Raw genomic sequence first — 24,101 nt, 5'->3', positions numbered from 1 at the left:
TTCAATCCCAGTCCAGATTATGGGGAAAGGGGATTACTTAGAAGAACTGACTCTGTTGTTAGGTACCTTATGAATTCATTTTCAATTCTTGTAACCATTCTGAGTCTCTGTTTTGCCATGGTTGATTTTTGGCGTGCAGCAGCAGCGCTGATTATAATTTTGTGATGCTTTGTCAGTAACCAGAGTCTATAATTGATCTTCATCTCTAATTACTTTTCTCTCCACAGGTGTCTGGAAAAAGTCCAGATGGGAGTTCACACAACCTCCGCTTTGAGGGGATGGAAAGACAATGTGCATCCTTACCCAGGTAAATCACTGAGGCATCTCCCTTTGCCAATTCACCCTCAACTACAGCCTTTTGAGTAATCTGCATGAAACAGGCTCTTAAATGAGGGATTATGGTGTAATTTCCTTCCACTGCCTTCTGCTGCAGCCTTGGCACCTATGTTATAGCATCACAACTATGCTAAGAATTGAAACGCTTGTGGGGGTTTTTGCAAGAAGAAAATAGTATGTCATTGCAATTGAACATGTCAGCAAGAATATTGGATGCTGAACAGAAATCCTAAACCATCGCTATAAAACCGACACTAAGCATAGAGCATCAGGTCCAGAGACAATATCATAATAAATCCCCTGTCCAGAAAGTTGCCTATGAGTATCTACTGACCTTGGAGCTTAATGTTACTAGCAAAGGGTAAAATTTCACCCAGGTCCCCACAGGAGAGTAACATGAAACTGACTTGAATTATTCTGTGACTATATTCTGTGTGGCAATAACCCAATATTGCTCCAAGGAGCACATATTCTTGAAAGTTGCACACTCATGAACACGACCATGTGGGAAAAGTTTGCCTGGCAGTCCTATCAGAACGTGATCCACTTATGCCATAACTGGACACCCTGGAAAATGAGATCAAATTCTCAAAGGTTTTCCCTCTTATCCTCTAACTGAAGATTAATTCTGGTCTCATATTAGCAGAGCATAACAAAATGAGAACTTTCAAAGACACAAAGTCATGTGTGAATTAGGGAGCTAGACTAAGAACTAAGGAAAAGCTAGTTGAGAAAAGAAAAAATAAAAACATAAAAAAAAATCTCACCTTTTTAATGGAGTAAGGGCTCATTAAAAATATTATTTCTCCAATCTAAGCAGCATCAGACTTGAAATAAGTCTTTGCCCAGAAAGGTAGTTTCCTCTTTGATTCAATGGATAAAGTGTTGGCCGTAATTTTGCACATAATTTAAAAAATAAAATAAAATCCTAGATGCTAAAGCAGGTCTGCTTTTATAAGTTGTGCAGTGGTCTCCAAAAGTGGAAAAAATCCTAAAACTAGTTAATAATCACTTTAAACAATGAATGAGTACGTTGTCCAATGCACAAATCAAAACAAAAATTAACAAATCTGGCTTCCTTGTATCTAAATGTATTTGAATTTTCTCTCTTTGTTATATGCATTCTCTCTTTCTCCTTCATTCCTTTCTCCTCTTCCTGTTTTCCTAGCTTGACATTTTTATTTAGGTTTGGTTTGGTTTCTTATGGGGAACCCACCTACACTTTCCTATAGAGGTCTGTTGATTATAGTGAAGGCAGATAGAAAGTAGTGTGTTGTCATGATAGAGCTAAAAGTAGTCCAAAGTTTTCCTGACCAACAAACACGGCCCTCACTCCCTGCAGAACGCTAGTGTGAAACTGACTAGGGATGAGTCAACATGGATCTACAGACTTGTTCCAAATAAGAGCAAATGAAACCTCTAATGAAATCTAATCTAACAATTATTAGTCATAATGTCCCCCAAACATCCTAGAACAGTTTCTTTCACTTTACAAGCACTGAAATGCTGAAATCGTAGTTGAATATAAACAAGCCAGTTTTAGGATTAAACACTAGGGGAGGGAGTTTTCTGACAAAAGCATCACATTCACAGTATTGTGTGGGGCTGTATCTATCATCAGAATGTGTGAATTGACAAAAAAAAAAAAATCCTTCCAGCAAAGTGGATGTGTCTGTAGCTGAATTGCTCAATTTCTAATGAAAATAATTTTGACAAAAAGTGCATCCACACAATGGTAGCAATGATTAGATGCACGTGTAAGCAGACCTTCATTGCTACCTGGCAACCAGTAGTAGCCATGGTGGAGAGGAAACAGAATTTAGATAAACATATGAAAAAGAATTCATTGGAATGGTTTCTTGTTTTATTAATAAGGAAGATAAGACTAGATTAATTTTATCAATTTCTAAAAAAGGAAATGCAAAACAATCCCAGAGCACTTGCTCAAATCTGTAGATGATGGAGTATACAGAAAAGAGGATACTGAGAGATAGGAGGGTTTCCTAAGCATCTCAGCTAACTTGGAAAGAAGCATACACTTTCTGTTTAAATAGCTGGGACATTTTCCTTGCTTTGGGGATCCTTTTTTTCCCCTCAGGTTTAACTATAGTTAATAGTTAATTGAGACACATTGTCTCCCTTTTTCAGAATTGAAGAACAATATGTCTCTGCTTGTCCTTTCTTCACAAAAGGAGGAAGGAGTTTTAAAATATTTATGAAGTTAAATTTTTAATTAAAAATTGTGATAATTCTCTCAGTTGAAAAGAAATGCCAACCTTGGAGGAAACTTAATGGGCAGTGGGTTTGTTTGGTGCCTCTTTTGTAGTGTGAGTACCTTGTTAGCATTCAAAATATACTCCAGTATGTTGGTTTGTCCATAAAATCTGAACGTGTAGAAACAAAAGGACAATATTTCCCCATGAATTCATTGCTGGGACCAAAATGGTGCCAGGAAACTTGATTGGGGCAGGGGTGGAGGTGGTGTTAGTGTCTTTAAACTAGGTGCATGTAGCCTGTTGACACCTACTTTCAAAATAATGGAAAAAGCAATACGCAAGAGGTGGAAGAAAAAAGAACATTCTTAACACTTGGAAGATTTGTTTTTCCTTTTACTTCTTTGAGTACGGTTTTGGAAATAAGTCCATGTCCTTGTAAATGAGCATCAGACATTCACCAAAACACTGTAACCAGTCCTATTATCATCATCACCACCACCGCCACCGCCACCAATTGACTTTCATAGGTAAACCAAAGGAAATCAACATAGCATCCCTTTCTATTTGCTCAGTACAAATTGTTATTTTTCCTGGGTGAGCATGCAAATGGCTATTTCTAAGGCCAGGATAATATGAGAACAGTAAACGTATGTATTTTTTTAAACTGTCTCCTTTTCATTGAAAATATTGGCTCCAATAAAGCTGGGAAGCAAATACATCATGAAAACTGCTCTGTTTGCTCCCAAGCTTTTCTCTACACAGTCATTTCAACACACTATGTCTTCATATAAGCTTTGATCTTGCCATTCAGAGAATTCTTATCCCCTGGGAGCACAAAAAGTAATTCTTTCTCCATTAGGACCCAAGCCTGGTCTTCTGACTAAAGACTGAGATTGTCCATCACAGAGTTAGATTCATAATCCATGATGGCAATGTAGATATGATCTGTAGCTTTGTTAGCGACTGGCTGATGGATCCCATTGGTGAGAGCATGGCATTAAGGAGGCCAAAATTTGATCCATTGTGCAGGCCAATAAACTTTCTATTGCAGCATAGCCCTAAGTCCAGCCAAGCGTCTTAAAATATGTCATCATTCACAAGTACAACCAGACTGATGTGAGTGGAGGAAAAAGCACAAACCCAGAATGGTACAAAAAATACCCACTATGAAATCAGAATACCTTGGGTTCAAATCCTGACTTAGATACTACATATATGACCTTGAGTGAGTCACCTTTCTGGGTCTCAGTTTCTTCATCTGTAATATGAGGGTATTGACAAGATGACCTCTAAGTTCCCTTCCATATCTAAGTCTGTGATCCTATGATTCTTCTGACTACAAAAGCAGCACATGCCCTCCTGATGAAGCAATATCAATTAAATATAGGAAATAATATGCAGATGTAGCTTATGTATCTGTATTACAGCTTTTAATCATCTTTCAAGTGCTGTCTCAGAAAATCAATCTCTTAATTCCCTTGGAGCCTTCATTTGAAAAATGAAATAGTTTTGATCCGTAAGTGACAGAAGAACATTAATACTACACCCACTAAAGAGGCAATTCTGATTTGTTAGAATGCTCCTGGGACTTGAAAATATGCAACTTCTGAGTTAAGAAAGAGTAGACTATAAGTAGCCTGAGAAAGATTCTTATATATATTCTGGGGGGATAGCAGCACCAAGCATTCCCTACCAGAGAAACACTTTATTTGCCAAGGCTGGGAGTGAGCAAGAACCCATTCGCACCGTATTTTGCTCCCAGGAATTATGATGTCCTTTTACACATTGCATAAGTTTTTTGGGAAGAAAAAAAAATTCTCTCTGGAACATCTCAAACTGTCTTTGATTTGCCTGTGTAATGAGAAGCAGCATACCAATGCTGAATTAGGATGGAAGGAGCAGACAGCTAACACTCACTTCCTTGGAGCTTAAAAGTAAATTTGCTTTCCAGGCTTGTTCTCCGTTTTTCAGCATTGAATACATTTGTGTCCAGATCAGGATGCACACCATAAGGCTACACTTCCGCTTCAACATTTCAGTCATGTTTTGTTGCATGCCGCTTTTGTGTCTGTGTATATTTTTGTCCTCCTTCGGTAGGGTGCCAAGTAGGAGTGCATGGCCAACCTTGAAACTGAGAAGCCATAAACACTTGTCTGCTCTGGAATGTTCTCCCCAAAGCATTCTGTCTGGTCATCTTCTGATCACTTTACGAGCATTTAATCACTACCCAAAGATCCTGTGCCTCTCAGATTTCTCTCATTCACCTCTCCAGTTAACTTCTGTTTTACTCACTGCTATTGAATTTCCCTTGACCAGCCCAGAATTATTTTATAGCATGTGAAAAGCAGATGGCAAGGACATTGCATTTTTGCAAAGCTCCCCAGTATTACCAGTACCATTTTGACTTAATGATAACTACAGAGACAAATGAAACCTAGCACAATCAAAATAATACACACACATTTATCTGTATAGATATAGTAAAAAAAAAAAAACAATAGTAGCAGTTGTAGCAACAGTAGTTAGGATATACATATATATGACACATAAAACACTTTAACATTACAAAGTACACATATATTATTTCATTTGAAACTTGCAGCAATGCTATGAAGTAATTGCAATTATTCTCCTCATTTTATAAATTAGGAAATTGAGAGTGAGAGGAGTTAAATGACTTACCTAGGGTCATATAGGTAGTAAGTATCTGAGACAAAATTTGAACTCTGGTCTTCTTGACTCCAAGCTCAACATTCTATCCTTTTTATTACCTAGCTTTCTCTAATTTGAGTAGTTTGAACTACTTTAGTAATGCAGATCACAATCATTCATGCTGCCAACTTTCACCCATTCTTCCTTTAAGTACACTATTGGGGATCTACTCAACATGCTAGTCACCTGAATCATGTTCTCTTGACATGTCAAGACATGCATCTTGACAAGGATGCAAATGGAATATACTAGCTGTTCATTGATACTCCTACAACATAACCAGACCGTCTTTTTCACTCAAACATTTTGATAGTATCCTTTATACATCTGCATAATTCTTTGTTTGCAGTATGTTGCAGCCTGCTTATGACTGCCATGAGCCTTTCCACTGCCTTTTTCAATTTCAGTGTTTTCAGAGACTATTGTGATCCATGACTTAAAGCCATTGGACACTAAAATAATATTGATGTTTAACAGGTCAGTCTTTATTTCATGGAGAAGCTTGAGTTTTTAAGAAAGTTTTATAGTTTCCCAAAGATAATTTAATCTACTCTTGACCTGTTCAATGCTAGGTTTCATTCATTGTTCATTTCACATTGTTCATCATCTAATATATATATATATATATATTGATGCATATCTCTATAGGTTGTCCATCCAACTGCATATTGTAGCCTGAATAATAGATATCTTTCAGCTTCATACTTTGTCCTACGCAGATGGCTAGGCCAAACTCTTTTGAATAGTTTTGGATATTTTCCCGGACTTTCTGCCATGTTGACTAGCATTGTCTACAAATAACTAGGTCAAACTCTTTTGATTGATGCTTCTATTTGTGCTGATTGCAATATATTACCAAGTCCCCTCTGTGTATGCAAATATATCTAGATATCTTAAATTCTTACCACTTCTTTACCTAAAAGAAACTATTTTCCATAAACTATAACAAATCAGCCATCTCTCATCAAAGTAATCAATGTTCCAAAGCTACTTCATTAAGTACTTTCACTTTGCTACCAGGCCATAATAGTAATCTATCAAACATGATGTTTTTGAAGCTCTCCATTTTAGACACAATGGATGTTTTGAATGTTCAACTTGAGGCTCCTTGAACTATAGTGACTTTTCTTCCACACCTCCCTAGGCTACAGATACACACCAATTCATCCTTCTGCTGCCAGTTATCCATCAGTCTCCAGCATCTTCCTTAGTGATGAAGCATTGTTTTGATATCCCTTCCAGTCCATGAAAAGCCCTTTTTATCAGAACAACAAGAAAAAAAAAAAAACTCTGTGACTGACACTAATTTTAAAGTAATACACTTAGATGATCTGGAAAGCTTGTCCTGTTCATCTGCACATGTCAGAGTTTAATTTTTTTAAGCAATGAAGCTTATGTAGATAAAACCAGCAGATAAACTTTCGTATCCTTTCCATCAGGATCCCTAAGTTAAAAATCTGATTCTGTCAGTCACCTATTTGACTGGCACTCAATGCAGAGAAAAAGAAATGAAAATGATGAATTAGCAGTACTTTAGACCTTTTTTTAACATTAACCCATCTCCTTTTTAATTCTACATTTCTGAAAATGCAAAATTCACTGAAATTTAACATCTTATAGAAGCCAAACAGCTGGGGTTAATGTTAGAGTCCTATCATTTTTTTATGTCATTTAGTTCCTCAGATAAAAGTCAATTTTAATCAATCTCTTGGTCATTTCCTTGTATTTGATATATCCTCGATGCCAGCTAGGACAGGTGACATCAATTATTCAGTGGCAGGCTTCTATTAAAAGTTTAGTTAGAGGCTTAGTGCTATCCCTAAAATGGAGTTATCCCTAAAAGCAGCTGTGACTAAAACTTGGTTGACTATGTGCATTAAGTTCCATTATATTCTACTTTCTTCCCACTTCTTCAAAATGAATTCTAAGCTATTATACATTTTTTAAATTAAAGGTTATTTTAGGAGAATATCTTTATTAATACTTTTATATCCCCATTTTAATGCGTTCATTTTAATTCTGATATATTACATCAACATTTTATATTCAAATTAGATCTGGCATTTTAACATTTTAACTTTAGTATCCTTTTCCACTGTTAAGAACAATTTCTACAATGATTAGATGTACTAATCAAAGGCAAAGATAATGCCTTTTGTTTTATAAATCAGAGTCATTTTCCCACATAGCTCCTCGCATACATACCATTGAACTCTACCTTGTGACAAAGAAAAACAATTAAGCAATACCGACCAGGGAAACTACCTTATCTAACAGGACGTGCAATATTTTATACCCATAATCCCTTCGCCCCTCTACTGAGGAGGAGGGAAGCATATTATATCATCTATTCCTTGGGACTAAAATTGGCCATTGCAATTAATTAATCTGAATTAAACTGCCTTTTAATATTGTTTTTGTTTACACTGTTGGAGTCATGTTTATTTTTCTCTTGGCTCTGCTTACTGTGCTCTGCATGAGTTTATAGAAACCTTGCCATGTTTCTTCAAATTCCTCATCTTCATCATTTTTTATGATGCAGTGATATTCCATTGTACCGTGTACCTTAATGTGTTCAACTATTCCCCCATGGGGAGATGTTCATTTTATTTGTAGCTCTTTATTTTATGTCTTTGGCCTCCTTGGGGTTTGTGCTCAGTAGTGGGATCACTGCATCAAAAGGGTAGTGATTATTGTTTTGTTGTATTATTATTTATATTATTATTATATTATTGTAATGTCCTAATATTATAATTAATTTTAACTTGAAACACTTCAGGTTTTTAATTGTCAGAATACATTTAACATAGATTAAATATTTATTTTCCCCTTCCTTCCCCTCCACATGCCCCAGACCAATAAAAAAACCAACACCAGCATTCTTTTGTACCTAGGCAGCTGCTTGTTTTTCAAAACCCAGAACCACATATAATTCCTCACATTATATTCCCTGGCAGTTCTTGATGTTTGACTATTTTATTGTCACTCTAACATCTGCCTCCAAGAGCTTATTGCAGTGGGAATGATTGTTGTGGTGAGTTTCTTGACAGTGCTGAAATGTTTTCCTCACTATGCCATTCTAATGCTACACACTACTTCCTCCTGTCTTCATTTTACATGCCACTGGCTATTGTTTCTCTCTCTGAGTTCCATGTGTTTGGGTCTCATCATGGTGTCATCTTCAGGCAACCACACTATTCCTACTTAACCAAGTCCTACAGCCTGTTAAGAATTTTCTGATTTTTTTTTTTTGTACATTGTTTATAGCATGGGAGGAGACTGGCAATGTTTTGTGATTATTTCACTCTAGGTTATAGCTCTGAGACTTTACTTTAACTGAAAACTATATGCCCCACATAAAACAGAAATGCAATATGGTGATAATTAAAGGTGAAATGAATTGGTTTCCTTTTAGAAATACAAATTTCAATGATGCTTCTACACTATAGTAATTTCTCAATATATGTTCCCCCAATCCCCAATCAAACCCTCTTTAGCAACAAAGAAAAATAGATAAGCAAAACTGACAATGTGATCTCATCAGACAATGTACACAACATTCTGTACCTATAAGCCCCCTTTTGCTGTACTAAGAGGAGGGAAGTGTGTTATCCAGAACTAAAATTGATCATTTTAAGTAATTGGAGTCCCCAAGTGCCTTTGAGTGTTGTTTTCATTGACATTATTATAGTCAATATATGTAGTATTGTATGTGTTATTCTACTGATTCCGTTTTCTTTGCTGTATATCAATTCATACAAATTCTCCTTTGCTTCACTGAATTCCTTATATTTGCACCTCATATTCATTGTTTTCACCATTTGTCTCTCATTTCCATTGTAATCATTATTTTCTGTTATATTCATTTTCCACAATTTGTTCAGACGTTGCCCAATCAGTGGAATCACACTTTGCTTTCAGTTTTTTTTTTCCTTTGGGGGCAGATGCTAAGAGGTTCATTTGGATTTAACACAATGCAAGGGAAGGGAACATGCATTTATTGTTGTTGTTTATTCATTTCAGTTGTGTCCTACTCTTTGTGATCCCATCTGGGGTTTTCTTGGCAAAGACACTGGAGTGGTTTACCATTTCCTTCCCCAGCTTGTTTTTACAGATGAGGAAACTGAAGTAGCTAGCAAGTGTCTAAGGTCAGATTTGAACCTGTGAAGATGAGTCTTCCTCACTCCAGGCCTGACACTCTATCCACAGTACCACCGAGCTTTGCTTCACACTTCACAAATATCTCATTTGATCTTCCCAACAACACTGTGAGGTGGGAGCTATTACTATCCCCATTTTGGAGCTGAGGAAACTGAGGCAGATAGTGGTTAAATGACTTGCCCTGGGTCACACAGCTACTAAGTATCTGAGGTAGGAACTCCAAGCCTAGTATTCTATCCTCTGTACCACCTGACTGTGGAATATGCAGGTGAAAAATTCCAAAGTTGATAATATTATAACACTATCCAAACAGATACTAAAACTGGAGACAAAACTCAAACTGAGAGTAGAAGCTCTAAAACAATGGAAGAGGCTAACAAATAACCATCCTTGTTTGAAGATAATTTCAGGGGCAACTAGGTGGCACAGTAGATCGAGCTTTAGTCTTGGAGTCAGGGGGACCTGAGTTCAACTTGGGCCTCAGACACTTGAAACTTACTAGCTGTGTGACCCTGGGCAAGTCACTTAACTCTGACTGCCTCACCAAAAAGCAAAATACACACACATACACACACACACACACACACACACACACACATATATAATTTCAGCAGGAATAAAAATACATTTGTCCATTTTAAAATCCTGGGACACGTACTTTGAATTGGCTTTAAGACTGACCTGTTGTGAGGTGGAGAAAGATGAAATGATTGACTCCAACTTAAATTTTAAAAATATATAAATGACTAAATTAGTGGAATTCCAGAAATGCAATTTCAGTCCATATTTATCAGATGCCTACCGTGTGCTACAAAATAGGATGTCAACAGTGGGGATACCCTTCTCCTATCCCTTTCCTCTACTCTTCCCCCAAGCCACTCAGACCCCAAGTGTTATCTAAGAGGAGAAGAGCCTTAGCCAACAGAGACTTCTTTTTTTCCATCCTTTCATTTCACCCTTTTCCTGACACCCCCCCCCCAGGTGACCCAGATCCCATACGGTGGCCGCGCAGTAAGAATAACATGGCTATTTGGAAGAGCTAGGTCTCACCAATACAATCCTTCTGTCTTAAGACTATGTACTGTATCCTAAGGTCCTCAAACCTTCCATTCTGCCCTGCCCCTGTACCGCCCAGACTTCCAGACACTACCACCTGCTATTACACCCTAAGGACCTCTGGACCCTGCCATCTACCACACTGATGCATTTTAAGGCCTTCCAGATCTTTCCACTTCCCCTTTAGCTGCACTCTCCTGTATGTGGCACTTTCCCCAACTAGAACAAGAGTTCTTTCAAAGACAGAACTGTCACTATCCCTAACACTTAGCACAGTGTTAAGTGCATAAGTATTTAAGAAATGCTTTTTCTTTCATTCAGCATTCATTTATTTGCACATGTAGATCAGGAGGCTAGATGCTGATAAAATGCAAATTTAGATAAGAAATAGTCCCTGCCTTTAAGGAGCTTGCAGTCTAACAGACAATGAGGCATAGTTCAGATAACCATAATAATGAATCAATCAGTAAGAATGTATTAAATACTTATTACATTTAGCAATGCACTAGGCTCTGAAGGTAGAAGTACAACAAAGGAAAGTAGTCTCTACTAAAAAAGTTTCTTACATTTTACCTGTAACACACAATAATGCATAGTTCAGACAACCATAATAATGAATCAATCAGTAAGAATTTATTACATACTTATTACATTTAACAATATGCTAGGCTCTCAAGGTACAAATACAACAAATGAAAACAGTCACTACTAAAAAGTTTCTTACATTCTACCTGTAACACACAATAATGCATAAAAAGTTCTTTGTAGAAACTCTAAATAAAGTAGTCTTCCATACAGGTAAGGTCTAAAGAGAGAAGATTGTTACCCCTAGAGGTGGGGATGAGATAGGGAAGGCTTCCTGGAGAAGGTGTCATATGAGTTGATCTTTAAAGGATGGTAAAGAGGAGTGGGATCAATGGTCCAGCTATAGAAAACAACATGAGCAAAGGCACGGGTACATTGGGGAGACAAGCAGACCAGTCTGGCTGGAGTATGGAACATAAAGAAGAGTAATGTGAGATAAGACCAGGTAGTTAGAGTGGCATCAGACCATGATAGGTCTTAAGTACTATGCACAGCAGTTTAAATTTTTCCTGGTAGGTGTCAGGAAGTCATGGAAGATCTTTGAGCAGAGGAGTGCATGACCAGGTTTCTATGTAAGAAAGATTATTCTAGCAACAATATAATGGCTGGATTGAAAATGGGAGGGAAAGACTGCTTGTTAAATTGAAATGAATTAAATTAGGAGGCTATTGCAATCATTCAAGTGCATTGGGAATGAGGGTCTATACTAAAGTAGCAGCCCTGGTGCCAGAGAGGAGTCAATGGAAACAAGAGATATTAAGTATGTAGAATGACAAGCATGGTAACCACATGGATATGAAAGACAAGACAGAAACCGAAATCAAAAAACTAGGTTTCAAACATGGGTTCAAATGTGTAAGTGGCAGCACCACGGACAGAACTAGTGGCGTCAAAAGGAGGAGCCAGGATTGTATATGTTGCTTTTGAGTCACATAGTGGTCATTTGATCCTTAAATCAATGTAATCATTTTGAAAGTTTCACACTACCCAGCAGCAGTCATACTTCTAACACCACACTCACTACCTCAAGTTTTTGGACAGTAGGAATAAGAAGCTAGGTGATATCAGGAAATGTTCTCCAGAAAAGAAAAGAAAGCACTTTTAATTTTTCTATTTCTTCCTTCTCTGAAAGCAACATTTTCTAGCTATGGAACTGCAAGGTAGAATTCTAATCTAAAGAGATGATACCTCTTGTTCTGCCATTAATTTAGCTTAAAGAATCAGCAAGTACTTACTAAGTGCTAACTAATGCACCAAGCAAGGCAACCAGGTGGTGCAGTGTAGAGAAGGCTGGGCCTGGAGTCAGGAAGACTCATATTCATGAGTTCAAATCTTGTCTGAGACATTAACTAACTGTGTGTCCCTTGGCAAGTTTCTTAACCCTGTTTGCCTCAGTTTCCTCATCTGTAAATTGAGCTGGAGAAGGAAACGGCAAAACACTCCAGTATCTGCTGAGAAAACCCCAAAAGGGGTCACAAAAAGTCAGACAGGACTGAAAAATGACTGAACCTCATCAAGGCACCAAGCATTGTGCTGGGCATCATGGAAACAAAGACAAATATGGGCTCTACCCTCAGGGAGCTTACAATCTTCCATTAAGGAAAATAACATGTATTCGGGTTACTTGTGCGGGAAAAGGAGCGCCCTTTTGCTGTACTAAGAGAAGGGAAGTGTGTTATGCAGAACTAAAATTGATCATTTTAAGTAATTGGAGTCCCAAAGTGTCTTTGAGTGTTGTTTTCATTGACATTATTGTAGTGAATATATACATTATTGTATATATTATCCTACTGATTCTATCTTCTTTGCTCTACATCAATTCTTTATTACATTTAGCAACGTGCTAGGCTTTGAAGGTACAAATACAACAAATTATTTCAAATCCTGCGTTTGATGATTACTACTTGTGTGACATCAGGTGAGTCATTTAACATCCCTGGGCCTCAGTTTCCTCATCTTTAAAAATGAGGGGGTTGGTCTAGATGGCCTCTGAATCCCCTTCTAGCTCTAGATCTCATACCGTCTTAACCAAGATACAGGAAAGGAATAGAGACTAGAGTCTACAATTGTGATTGCATTGATATCGATAACTCCAAAATGAGGAAATTTCCTCTACCAATGCAGGTTGGAACCTTCTTGGCAATTTATAGTCTTAGAGTTAGTTGCCAATCCCAGTGGTGTCAAACGCAAATAGAAACAGGGCCACTAAACAACACATAAGAATCCTTGCAGCCCTCATATGGACTTAGAAGACAACACTTTAACATTATCTATGTTCTGTTGGGTTTTTTTAATTTATTTTGTTAAATATTTCCCAATTACATTTTAATCTGGTTCCACTTGCACTCTGGAGCATCTGGCTAAGTGCTGCCCAAAGTCACAGGTCGATATGTGGTAGAGACTGAACCGAAATATAGCCAAAGTAAATGCAAGATAACTGCGAGCTAGCAGTTAGAGAATCAAGAAAGGCCTCTGTAAGAGGTGGATCTTGAACATTTTAGAAATGGTAAGGAGACCTCTAATACTAGAATTCAGTCTCATAAACTAAGACCCAGAAGGTTGTGATTTGGGTTCAATGACTAATATGGGACAGAGCTAGACCTTCTGACTCCCAATCCATTATACCACATCAGTTTACCTGCTTGTTATCTCATGATGCCTACTAATCATGGCAAGATGACATGACCCCTGCCTTCCATTTCATGTGGGGTTGTCATCTCATAGTATAGCACCGGGTCTTAGAATGCTTTGGACTGGTGGGGGAGGGAAGACCACTAAACAGAAAGACTAAAAGGTACATTAGACAGCCTACTACCATGTGGAGTGCATATCAGCTTTGGAATTCCTGAGCTCCCTGGAAACACAGGTTCCAAAGGTGGCAGGGTCACCGCCAAATCATCCTCTCTGTAAAGAAATGCTGCTTTAAGTACAGATCTTTCAGGGGGGTCCTGTCTGTAAACCACAGAACTTTAAAGGTCTCTTGAGTCCTTGGTCTTGAAGGGAAGGCAAGATGGTGAGTTTTCTGGACGCTATTCCTCTCTCCCCTGAGCTCTCATGTCATTCTTCACTCTCCATTATAGGAATATTTGTGGTGGTATTTATACATGATGTAACTACTTCATTAACAGATGTCGTTGGTGCTCATTGTCACTAAATCAGTTGCTTATGTGCCATTGGCAACTAAGAGCCTGGTTTATTACTAAAGATATAGGTATTAGCTACAGGTGAAAAGAAAATATGATGATGATGATGGTGGTGGTGATGGTAGTGATGATGGTGATGATTTGAATGCTGGCATTTTTATATAAAAGATAAATCAAAGGTGAAAATCCAAGGGTTGCTATAAATATATTTCACAATATAGACTCAAAGCCAAGCCTACATTTCTTTCAGCCTAGCAGGAGGGAATTTCTACAAGAAAAGAAAGATGGTTACATAAACCATTTTCCAAAATGGATATGGTTGTTTTAACATAGATGAGTAATTTCAGCTTCCTGAAGATAGAATGGGGCTAACCTGAAACTAACAAGCTGCTTACTGTCTCAGCCAAATTAGACTTAATACTGAAAGACATTCCTTAAGAAGTCAAGAAGGTCAGGGGCCAAGCTATCAACCCCTGGAATACAGCTGTCAAGGCTACCTTTTGCTTTCTCCAAGGGAATAACTACAGAAAATTCAGCAAAGAAAATATTTGAATCAACAGGGACAGTTAAAGGGAAAAAATGACCAGATGTCCCAGAAAAATCCATTGGAAATATGGAGGGATCTAGTGAGCGCAAAGTTTGCAGGACTTGGATTTTATCAACCTTCCTAATAAATGTCACTTGGCTATTCAGAGAGAAGAGCAGTTGGTACAATATGGAAAGGTTTTAAAGTCCATTAATTTCTTGAAATGAAGCAGCTGGCCTCATTGGCTATTAAATAATAAGCCAGATTCTCCCTAGTGCCTAAGTCACCAGTGCCTGGTAGTAAATTAGGCATTTAGGGAAGTACATCAACTCTTTAAGAAAATTAGGGTGCAATTTAGTGTACTTTACCCTTATTAAGAGGATTGCATGAGGAAAGAGATTATTAATAGTTTCATAAGACCTGAGTTCAAAACTTAGCTCTGACATTAATTCATTCTAGGATCGTGGGAAAGTCATTTAATGTTCTGTGCCTCAGTTTTCCAATCTGTCAGGTATGAATAGCAATAATAATAATAATATATAATGTATATACACATATACACACTATACCTCACACAGTTGCTTTGAAGAAAGCATGTTTAGAGCACTAGATAATTACAACCATGTGAATATTAAGTGATTTCTAATCCCATATCAAAGTAGAAATGGCACAGGTTGCAGCTTAGACAAATAAACAGTCCTTCTGTCACTACTTAAAATGAATTTCTTGGATTGTCCCTATGGCATGGAGTAAACCGTGATGACAGCAGATTGACTCATGAGCTGCAAGCAGCTGACAATATATAATAAGCAATATTGTGAAAAATGCTGGTATGAAGATATTTGTATATTAAAAGGTGTCGATGATTTCACCACCAAATAGCAAAGGGAAAGATTCTCTCTTTTTCAGCATTTCTAAAATCATAACCACAAGGTTATGCCATGGCAGCAAAATTGTCCTTTTGAAAGAGAAAGAGAAAGTTAACAAATGAAACTTACTAAACTATGGAAGCTATGAGGAGCCAACCCCAGGAATGCCTGGTCACCATGAAAAGCTTTTTCTCCAAAAAAGTGAAAGACATAAGATTATAAAGAGTAAAGATGTCACAAAGTGGGCTCAGTATGAATGGGCAACAAATACAGTTAAACATGACACTTAGGCACAACACACAGAGTGAGTCACAAGTCATATTATCATATTATTACTCATTGCGTATTCTGGGACAAGTCATGTCAGCAATGTAACTAGGCCAGCCCTTCCATGTGACTTGTCAGCTAGACCTAACTCATTCCCCTAGGGGGTGGCCACTCAGCCTCTTGCAGATGTTGGTTATTGGGACACCACCATGAATGACCTGCAGCTGGTGTCCTGCAATAATTCCTCAGCGATGGGCGCCAGTAATGCCTGTCATTTGTTTGTGTAATTCTCTCTGCATGGACCTCCATCTGCTGGGCATGTGTGGAGTAGACATCTATTAATGCTTTTGGATTCAGCTATCTAATTGTAAGGTAGCTGTGCATCATTTCAACATGTTTCAAATTAGGGTTGGGTGACTAGTTTCAGTGTGTTTTTAAAGAGCTTAGTAACTGTGAAGTGGTAGACAGATGTACTAAATACAGATGGACATGCATGACCCTCATTCATTCATTCAGTCAGTCAGTCAGCTGATTCTTTTAACAAACATTTATTAAGCATATACTGTGCACAGAGCACTGTGCTAAGTACTGGGAGAAATACAACATTTAGATAAGACACAATCTCTGCTCTTGTGGAGCTTAAAAAGGGATGATACAAACACATATACTACAAAATATGTCATTATTTTCACAGAGTGAAAAACATAATGCTTTGTGAAATCTGAAGGACCCCCTTTCTTTCTACCTGCTAATTTAGGTTCCTCTAACATCCTTCAAATGATTCCATTCCATTTAATGCACTTTCCCCCCACCTTTAAGCCATCAAGTAGTTATCAGAATTTTGCCATTTTATAACTAAAGTTAGAAGGTGTTACGACTAAGATGAATGAGAAATGTTTTTCATCCATGATGGTAGAAGAAACCCTAGCCAAGTGAAGAAACTCCAGTTCATAGTTTTGTCTTCCCACAGGGAATCAGGGCACCCAGGGGACCTTATTCACATCCCCACTTAAATTATTCCCTGACCATGGTTTGGAGAAAAGAGGATTAAAGAAGGGAAGAAGCAGGTGAGAGGCAAACAGAGAAGTAATAAGTGGCAGTTAAGTAGACAGAGACACTAAATGCTTATAGAACTGGAAGGACATGCCTCTGAGAGGAGAAAGAAAACAAAAAGCAGAAACCGGAGACAAGCTTTTAAAGCTTAGTTAGTAATTTTACCTCTGGATTTAACCTATCTTGTTATTGTTGATCCTTCATTTTCTAAGAGGACCAGTGACATCATGGGGGGATGTCTTGACTTGTGCATGAATTGGATTTAAGCCATGCAGAATTAACCTATCTAGTGAATGAGATATTACACAAATAAATTATGTACAAGCTGCACACAAATATACTTCAATTGTACACAAATATACTTCATGTTATATGTGCCTCATATGGTCACTGTATCAAGAACTGTTGTAGTAAGCAGCAGCTGCCCCTTTAATTTAAGCTTTTTTTTTCCTGCTATGGCAAGGATCAAGTCCACTCTACCTAAAGACACCAATTCTGGTAGCAGAAATGTTGTTTCAAAGCAGAGTGGAGAAAATGATTGTGTTGGGAGGAGGGGATGTATCTTGCATAAATATTCATTTTTCTTCTTGAACCTATCCAAGGAGGAGCATGCAAAATGGAAAATAGACAAATACCTTGTCCTTTAGGATGTTCAAGATTCTAACAACACAGCAAATGAAACATAGAATTTAAGGAAGAAAGGAAACACACATGGGTTAAAACTTTACTTTGTCCTAATTAAAAATGAAGACCTGAAGAAGAAAAAACCTGGCACCCTCCACCCCCAAAAAGGAAGTCTAAAGGAAAATAACAACAAAAGGCAGATTAAGCTGATAGAGGTGTACAAACACCCACCTATATACAAAAGAGGTGTGAAGGAAAATAACAACAAAAGGTAGGTTAAGAGCTGGTACAGATTTGCTTCCCACTTATTTCTCTACATCCTTTCTAGAAAGAAAATAGTCCTGAGCAGCTGTAATCAAAATATTTCCACACAATGGTTGAGGAAAGAAGGAATAAAGAAAGTAATGAATTGTTAATGTTGAGTCCTAGGCCAAACTGTGCCCCAAGCCACATTACTTGCCATTTATTAGCCTTGGGCAAATAACATTTTTCTCCCCTTAGTTTGACCTCTAAGACATTGTCTCATTTTTCATAAGGACAGCCTAAATAGGAATGATGTTTGTGATGGACTTTCATTCTGAGGTGAAGTGTAGGAATGAAAGTCACACAATATAACTGTAAAGTTTTTTTTTTAACAGTACTGTTAAAATTAAAGCATTAAATACAGGTGTGTTAAGAGCACAATGCTTTGTACCTATCTATGAGTACAGAATACTTTGTGTAGCTGCCTTCTTGTCTTCCTAGGTAAAGTAAATCCTCCATGGATTGGATCAATGCTACCCTGTCCATTGTGTAGTCCCCATCTCTAAAAAAAAAAAAAAAAAAAAAAAAAAGACTTGTCTCATTATTATTTTAGATAAATATTTATTAATAATGGTAATTAATAATTATTTATTAATAGCACTTATTTTTGGAACATTGGTCTGTATCTTGGAGCCCCTGTCTTAAAAATAAATTAATAGGGAAGTGGCTCAAGGACCAGGTAGAAAATCTTAAACTTTTACTTTCAATACAGGTTGGTTTAGAAGGACTGAATACCAGAAGTGCAATTTTGGACTGTCCTTTGAATTAATATCAGCGTTACTCTTTAGCAAACTTCCAGCAAGCCTCTGGGGGGGATAGAAGAGAGGGTACCAGTGGCCTGCTGCTCCATGTCTTCAGCTCTATTCAATAAACAGCTGCTCCCTGCCACTGAACCACAACGGTGGACTTCAGTAATTGGTTTCTTGCAAAGTCAGCTCTTTTCCCCTTTTTTTCCTTTCATTTTCCAGGACAGATGTTTCTAGTTAGTGAGATCAAACAAGCTGCCTTATTGTGGATTGATTGTAAAATATTTTACAATCTGGACCATAATAGATAAATGCTAAGTAATAATATGGAAGACTTTTATATTTTAATGAATACTGTTAGACATTCATAATAAGTGTATACAAATACCTCCCCAAAACTACATGTTTCAAGGATTAAGTCCTAGAAAAGAGTAATAACGTCTTCTGTATTTAGTTAAAATGTGATTATCTTGGAAACAATCATATATTCAAATAACTATACGATTATCTTGAGAATCATATATTCAAATAACCACAGAACTAGACGAGCCCTTACAGGTTGCCCAATGCAACCCACAGTTGGGGAAACTGAGGCCCAGATGACTGAAGTCACTTTTCTAATTTTACACAGTGATAATTTAGGCAACACCCTGTCTCATTATTACTTTAAGCCTTATGCTACCATGAAAATTAATTACAAACCACAAAAGTATGTGAAAGCAAATTATTACATCTACTATAAAAGAGATCAATAAAGAGGACCCGTGTGAAACTGATATTGATGGTACCCATCTAAAGGGCACATCTAACATATTAGATAATAGAGTAAGGATCCAGAAAAATCTCAACAGGCTAGACTATTAGATTAAATGTAATAAAATGACCTTTAATAATGACAAGTGAAAAGGCACACACTGGGGTTAAAAAAAATCCATTTCACAAATACAAGATGGGGGAGACATGGTTAGATAGCAGTTAGTCCAAAAAAGATGTAGAGGCTTTAGGGAATCACAAACTCAGCACAATTCAATAGCATGACATGGTAGCCAAATGTGGTAACTTAGGCTACATTAAGATAGGTATAGTGTCCAAGGTTAGGTAGATGCCCTAGTGCAGGGGTGAGGAACCTGTGGCCTCGAGGCCACATGTGACCCTCTAGGTCCTCAAGTGTGGCCCTTTGACTGAATCCAAATTTCACAGAACAAATCCCCTTAATAAAAGGATTTTTTTTTTTGTAAAACATGGATTCAATCAAAAGGCTGCACCCAAGGACCTAGAAGGCCACATGTGGCTTCAAGGCCATAGGTTCCCCACCCCTGCCCTAGTCACACCATTCCTGGAAGATTGTGTTGAGCTCATGGCACCTTACTCTAAGGAAGATATTGAAAAGCTGAAAAGTATCCAGAAGAGGGTGATCAGGCTAATGAAGGGCCTCAATATCATGCCATGTGAAGATCAGTTGTACGAACTGGTGATGGTTAGCATGGAGAAGAAAAGATGTAGCAGGGGACATGATGGCTGTCTTCCGATGCTTGAAGGACCGTTAGGTTGAAAAAGGATTAGGTTTGTTAGGAGAAAGAGGATGGATGGAGATTGTCTTGAGTCGGATTGGTGCTGGATATAAAGAAAGACTTCCAAATTTCCAAAAAATTAATTACCTCTAATGTTGTTGGATTTAACAATAATTTAGTTCTTGAATTGACCTTATACTTTTCATATGTCTGCATGTGTTTCTTCTATCAGACTGTAACCTTCTTGAGGACAGTGAGGTCTTCTGTCTCCTAAGTCCCACAGCAAAGTGTCTTGAATGTATTAGAGACTCAATGAATAAGTATGGCGGGGTTGATAGCTATTTTATGAGTTCAAATACAATAACAACATTTTAAATGAAACTAAATAAAATGATAGATTCAGGTACTTTAAGGCTACATTAATTTTTTTCTAATTTTGATTGCCTAGAAATCTCAAAAAGAGAAATATAAGAATGTTACTTTTGCATCTGAGCTTCTTAAATCTAAAATTTGAAAAATATGTTCATACAAGGGTAGGAGAATAAAAAGCAAAGTGGAGAATTCCAACCCAAAGAAATAATAAAGGAAAAATCAAAGTCACCTGCAGAAAGAAATAGAAATAAGCTATTTCTTCTCAATCTTTTTTTTCTAAGTCCCTAGCATGCTTTTACTGAGTTGGGGGCTCTCTGGTGGTCCAGAGGCACCCTTTTTCATTATTCTTGCCAGTTTTGTATTTTCATCATTGCAAATAAAAGGATAGGTCTCCAAAGGCATTTCTCCAAACCTTTGGGGGAAGACAGCTGTGTTGGTGACCCAGCAAGGCCAAGAGGCAGCCAAGCTGCCACTGCTTTTGTGGCAATGGATGACATCTTTAATTATTCTCCACAGCAGAGGCGTTAGCCAGCTAATGCTACTTCAAGCCAGTTCTCCAAATCATGTTTTGCAGCTGAAAATTGGTTTAGTATGACTGTTCTCAATTTGGAGGCCAAACCCAACTAGCTTAAAGGAGTACCAAATATCCCAATGGTGGGATGGCCAAGAAGCAGTCATTTTTAAAAATTGAAATGACAGCACATTCCTTCATAGGTCAACTTTAAATTATCCATGTTTATTTCCTTTAATCATTACAGTAGAAATAACACAAGCAATTTCCATGAGTGTTCTCTTTCTTTAGCTAAATAGCTTCTAAATTTTTTTGTTGTCCCATGTAGAACAAATTCATGCTTTAAAGTTTGCAAATACTGTCTCATTTGAACCTCACAACAACCCTGGAAGGTAGGTGCTATTATTTCTCCTATTTTACAGAAGAGGAAATTGAGACAGACAGGTTAACTGATTTGCCCAGTGTCACAAGCTGGAAAGTGACTGAGGCAAGATTTGAACTCAGGTCTCCTTTGATTCGAGATCCAGGGCTTGGTCCACTGGGCCACCAAGCTGCCACTTAACATGAGTGACCTTAACAATCATAATAACAATAGCAGTTCACGTTTATACAATGACTTAAAAAAAAGAAAGTTTCATGAGGCATTTCCCTTACAGCAATAGAGAGCAGTATGATATGCCAGAAATAGTTTTGGTGTCAAAGGACCTGGGTTTGAATCTTAGCTCTCAGTTTCCACAATTGTAACATGAGAAAGATCATCCTCCTACTACCTGGGACACGGGATTTTTGTATGGAATGCATAACCTTAAAGTATGTCATAAATGTGAGTATTATTATTATTAATTCCTAATCTTGGGCTAAGCACTACTTGCCCTCTGTATTTCCTCATCTAAAAAAATAAAACCATTGGCCTAGAGAAAATGATATCTCAAGCCTCTTCCAGACCTAAATCACACTATCCTGTGATGTAGACAGTTCAAGTCTTGTTACCCCAACTGTGTCCATATTTACTTTTCAGTTATTAAGTATAGTTTAAATACTCAATATCATCTTTCGAGAAGGTACGTCGTGAATGAGCTTTAAATATGGATCTCATTGACATTCCTCCTGTAGACTTTAAGATGATACTATAAATATATTTTCCCCCCCTGAATTATACCCGCATTGAAATAAAAGTGCCTTCTTCCTGGAAGAAATGTTTCTTAAAAATAAGTGATTTCAAGAAGTACTCATCTGTGAACCTTTTACCAATTAGAAATGACTCCCTACTTAAGACTTTCTAATAATGTCCTTTAAGGAGCATTTTAGCTCATTTTTATAACACATCTAGGTTTGGTGATTTATATTAAACATTAAATGTAATAAATTCTGACTTTTTTTTTTAAAAAATGAGCTTCAGTATCTCTGACTCACCCATTTTAGTGGAATGCTCCCTGGAAGGCTTAATTTCTACCCTTCTTACTTGTAATAAAACATGCTTCAATTGTCTCTTCCTTGACATCTCTATTAATGGAAATGACATGTTTGCAGTGACGTGGTAGCAAGATTGGTTGTTGTTGCTGTTTGGTGTTAAAAACCAAAGGTCCTCTCCCAAAGACCTAAGCCCAATCCATACATCACTGACTTTGGCTTTCTTGAATGTTGTGCCAAAGACTGTGTGAGCTTTAGACTTTTAATTACACAAAGGCCAAAAAAGAAAAAAAAATTTTCAAGGCTCAAGAGAAGATAGTTCAAATAAGTTGCTTTATGTAATTGAAGTTTTTTTTTAATTGTGCTCAAAGAATTGAGCCCTGAAATTTAAATTGATCTATAAAATAGAGAAGTGTCAGAAATTAATAATCTTCCTATTTTCCATCCATTCTAGAGATTATGTATATTTTATTTTTCTAGGATCCTTGGGCTTAAAGCTGGAAGGACCCATAGAAATAGATAATTTTCTACAACCTCCAAATACTGAGGCCTAGAGAGGTAAAATGATGTACTTAAAATAATAAAACAAATAATGATAATAATAGTAATAACTGGCATTTTTATTAAGTTTACAAAGCATTTTATATACTTTTATCTCCATTAATAAAACCGATACTGTTATCGAGGCCACTAGGTGGTACCATAGTGCATAGAGCACTGGATCTAGAGTCAGGAAGACTCGAGTTCAAATTCAGCCTCAGATATTCACTAGCTCTGTAACCCTGGGCAAGTCACTTCGCCTCAGTGTTCATAACTGTAAAATGAGGACAATAATAGCATCTACCTTGCGGAGTTGTTGTGAAGATATAATGAAATATTTTAAAAGGGCTTTGCAAATCTTCAATGTTGTATAAATGGTAGTTATCATCATCATCATCATCATCATTTTACAGATGAGGGAACTAGAATTCAGAGAGATGATATGCCCAAAGTCACCCAGGTTTAAGGAAGAAAGTTGGGATTGGAATTTAATGTGTCTCTCTCCAAACCTAAGCAAGTCCACTTCCACTATACCATTGAGGAGAGATGGTCATACCACATGGGAGAAATCTTTTTAGTTCTATTGTACAAGGGAATGGAATGCTTTAAAAAAAAAAAAACTTTTAAAAATCTGTATTTGGTACAACAGTAATTTAAGATCTCCTCCATTAAAAATTTTGGCAACTTTTCCTCTAAAGTATCTTGCTCCACTCTGCAAGTGAGTTATAACAACATTATATCAATTTTTGTCATGATTTGAAAATAAAAATACACTTTTCTTTCCTTCCTCAGCTCCTTTTTTGTGATCTAGACCAGTGGTTTTAGAAACTCCACAATCTCCCATATTAAAAATTTCTCCTCCATGATAATTCAGATGTGCAATTCATCTGCCTCCTTAAATGGCTGAACCTAAGTTCTTTTTATTAAGGGTATTTGTTCTATGATGTTTGGATTCAATCGAAGGGCCATACTTGAGCACCTTGAGGGCCAGATGTGGCCTCAAGGCTGCAGTTTCCCCACCCCTGTCCTACAGAGTTCCCAGCCCTGTGACTTGTCCAAGGTCACATAACTACTAAGTGTCACAGAGACACAGCTTTGAAGCTTGGTCTCTGTAACTCAAAGTCCAGGACTCTTCTTTGTCTCAGTAAGTTTTAGTTTCT

General features: G+C 37.3%; 1 protein-coding gene across 1 annotated transcript in view; it reads left to right on the top strand.

Annotated features, from left to right (window-relative positions):
- PARD3B (par-3 family cell polarity regulator beta) overlaps window positions 1-24,101 on the top strand; it is a 1,282,153-nt gene that overhangs the window by 1,212,121 nt on the left and 45,931 nt on the right. The window contains exon 22 of the mRNA XM_027873670.1: window positions 228-307. Coding sequence (XP_027729471.1) covers window positions 228-307 — 80 coding nt within the window. The remainder of the gene's footprint in view (window positions 1-227; window positions 308-24,101) is intronic.

This window comes from Vombatus ursinus, unplaced genomic scaffold (assembly GCF_900497805.2).
Source record: "Vombatus ursinus unplaced genomic scaffold, bare-nosed wombat genome assembly UNPS02014802.1, whole genome shotgun sequence".
Classification (NCBI taxonomy): domain Eukaryota; kingdom Metazoa; phylum Chordata; class Mammalia; order Diprotodontia; family Vombatidae; genus Vombatus; species Vombatus ursinus.
Note: the sequence above shows the minus strand (reverse complement) of the source record. Positions and strands in the feature narration are given on the sequence as shown.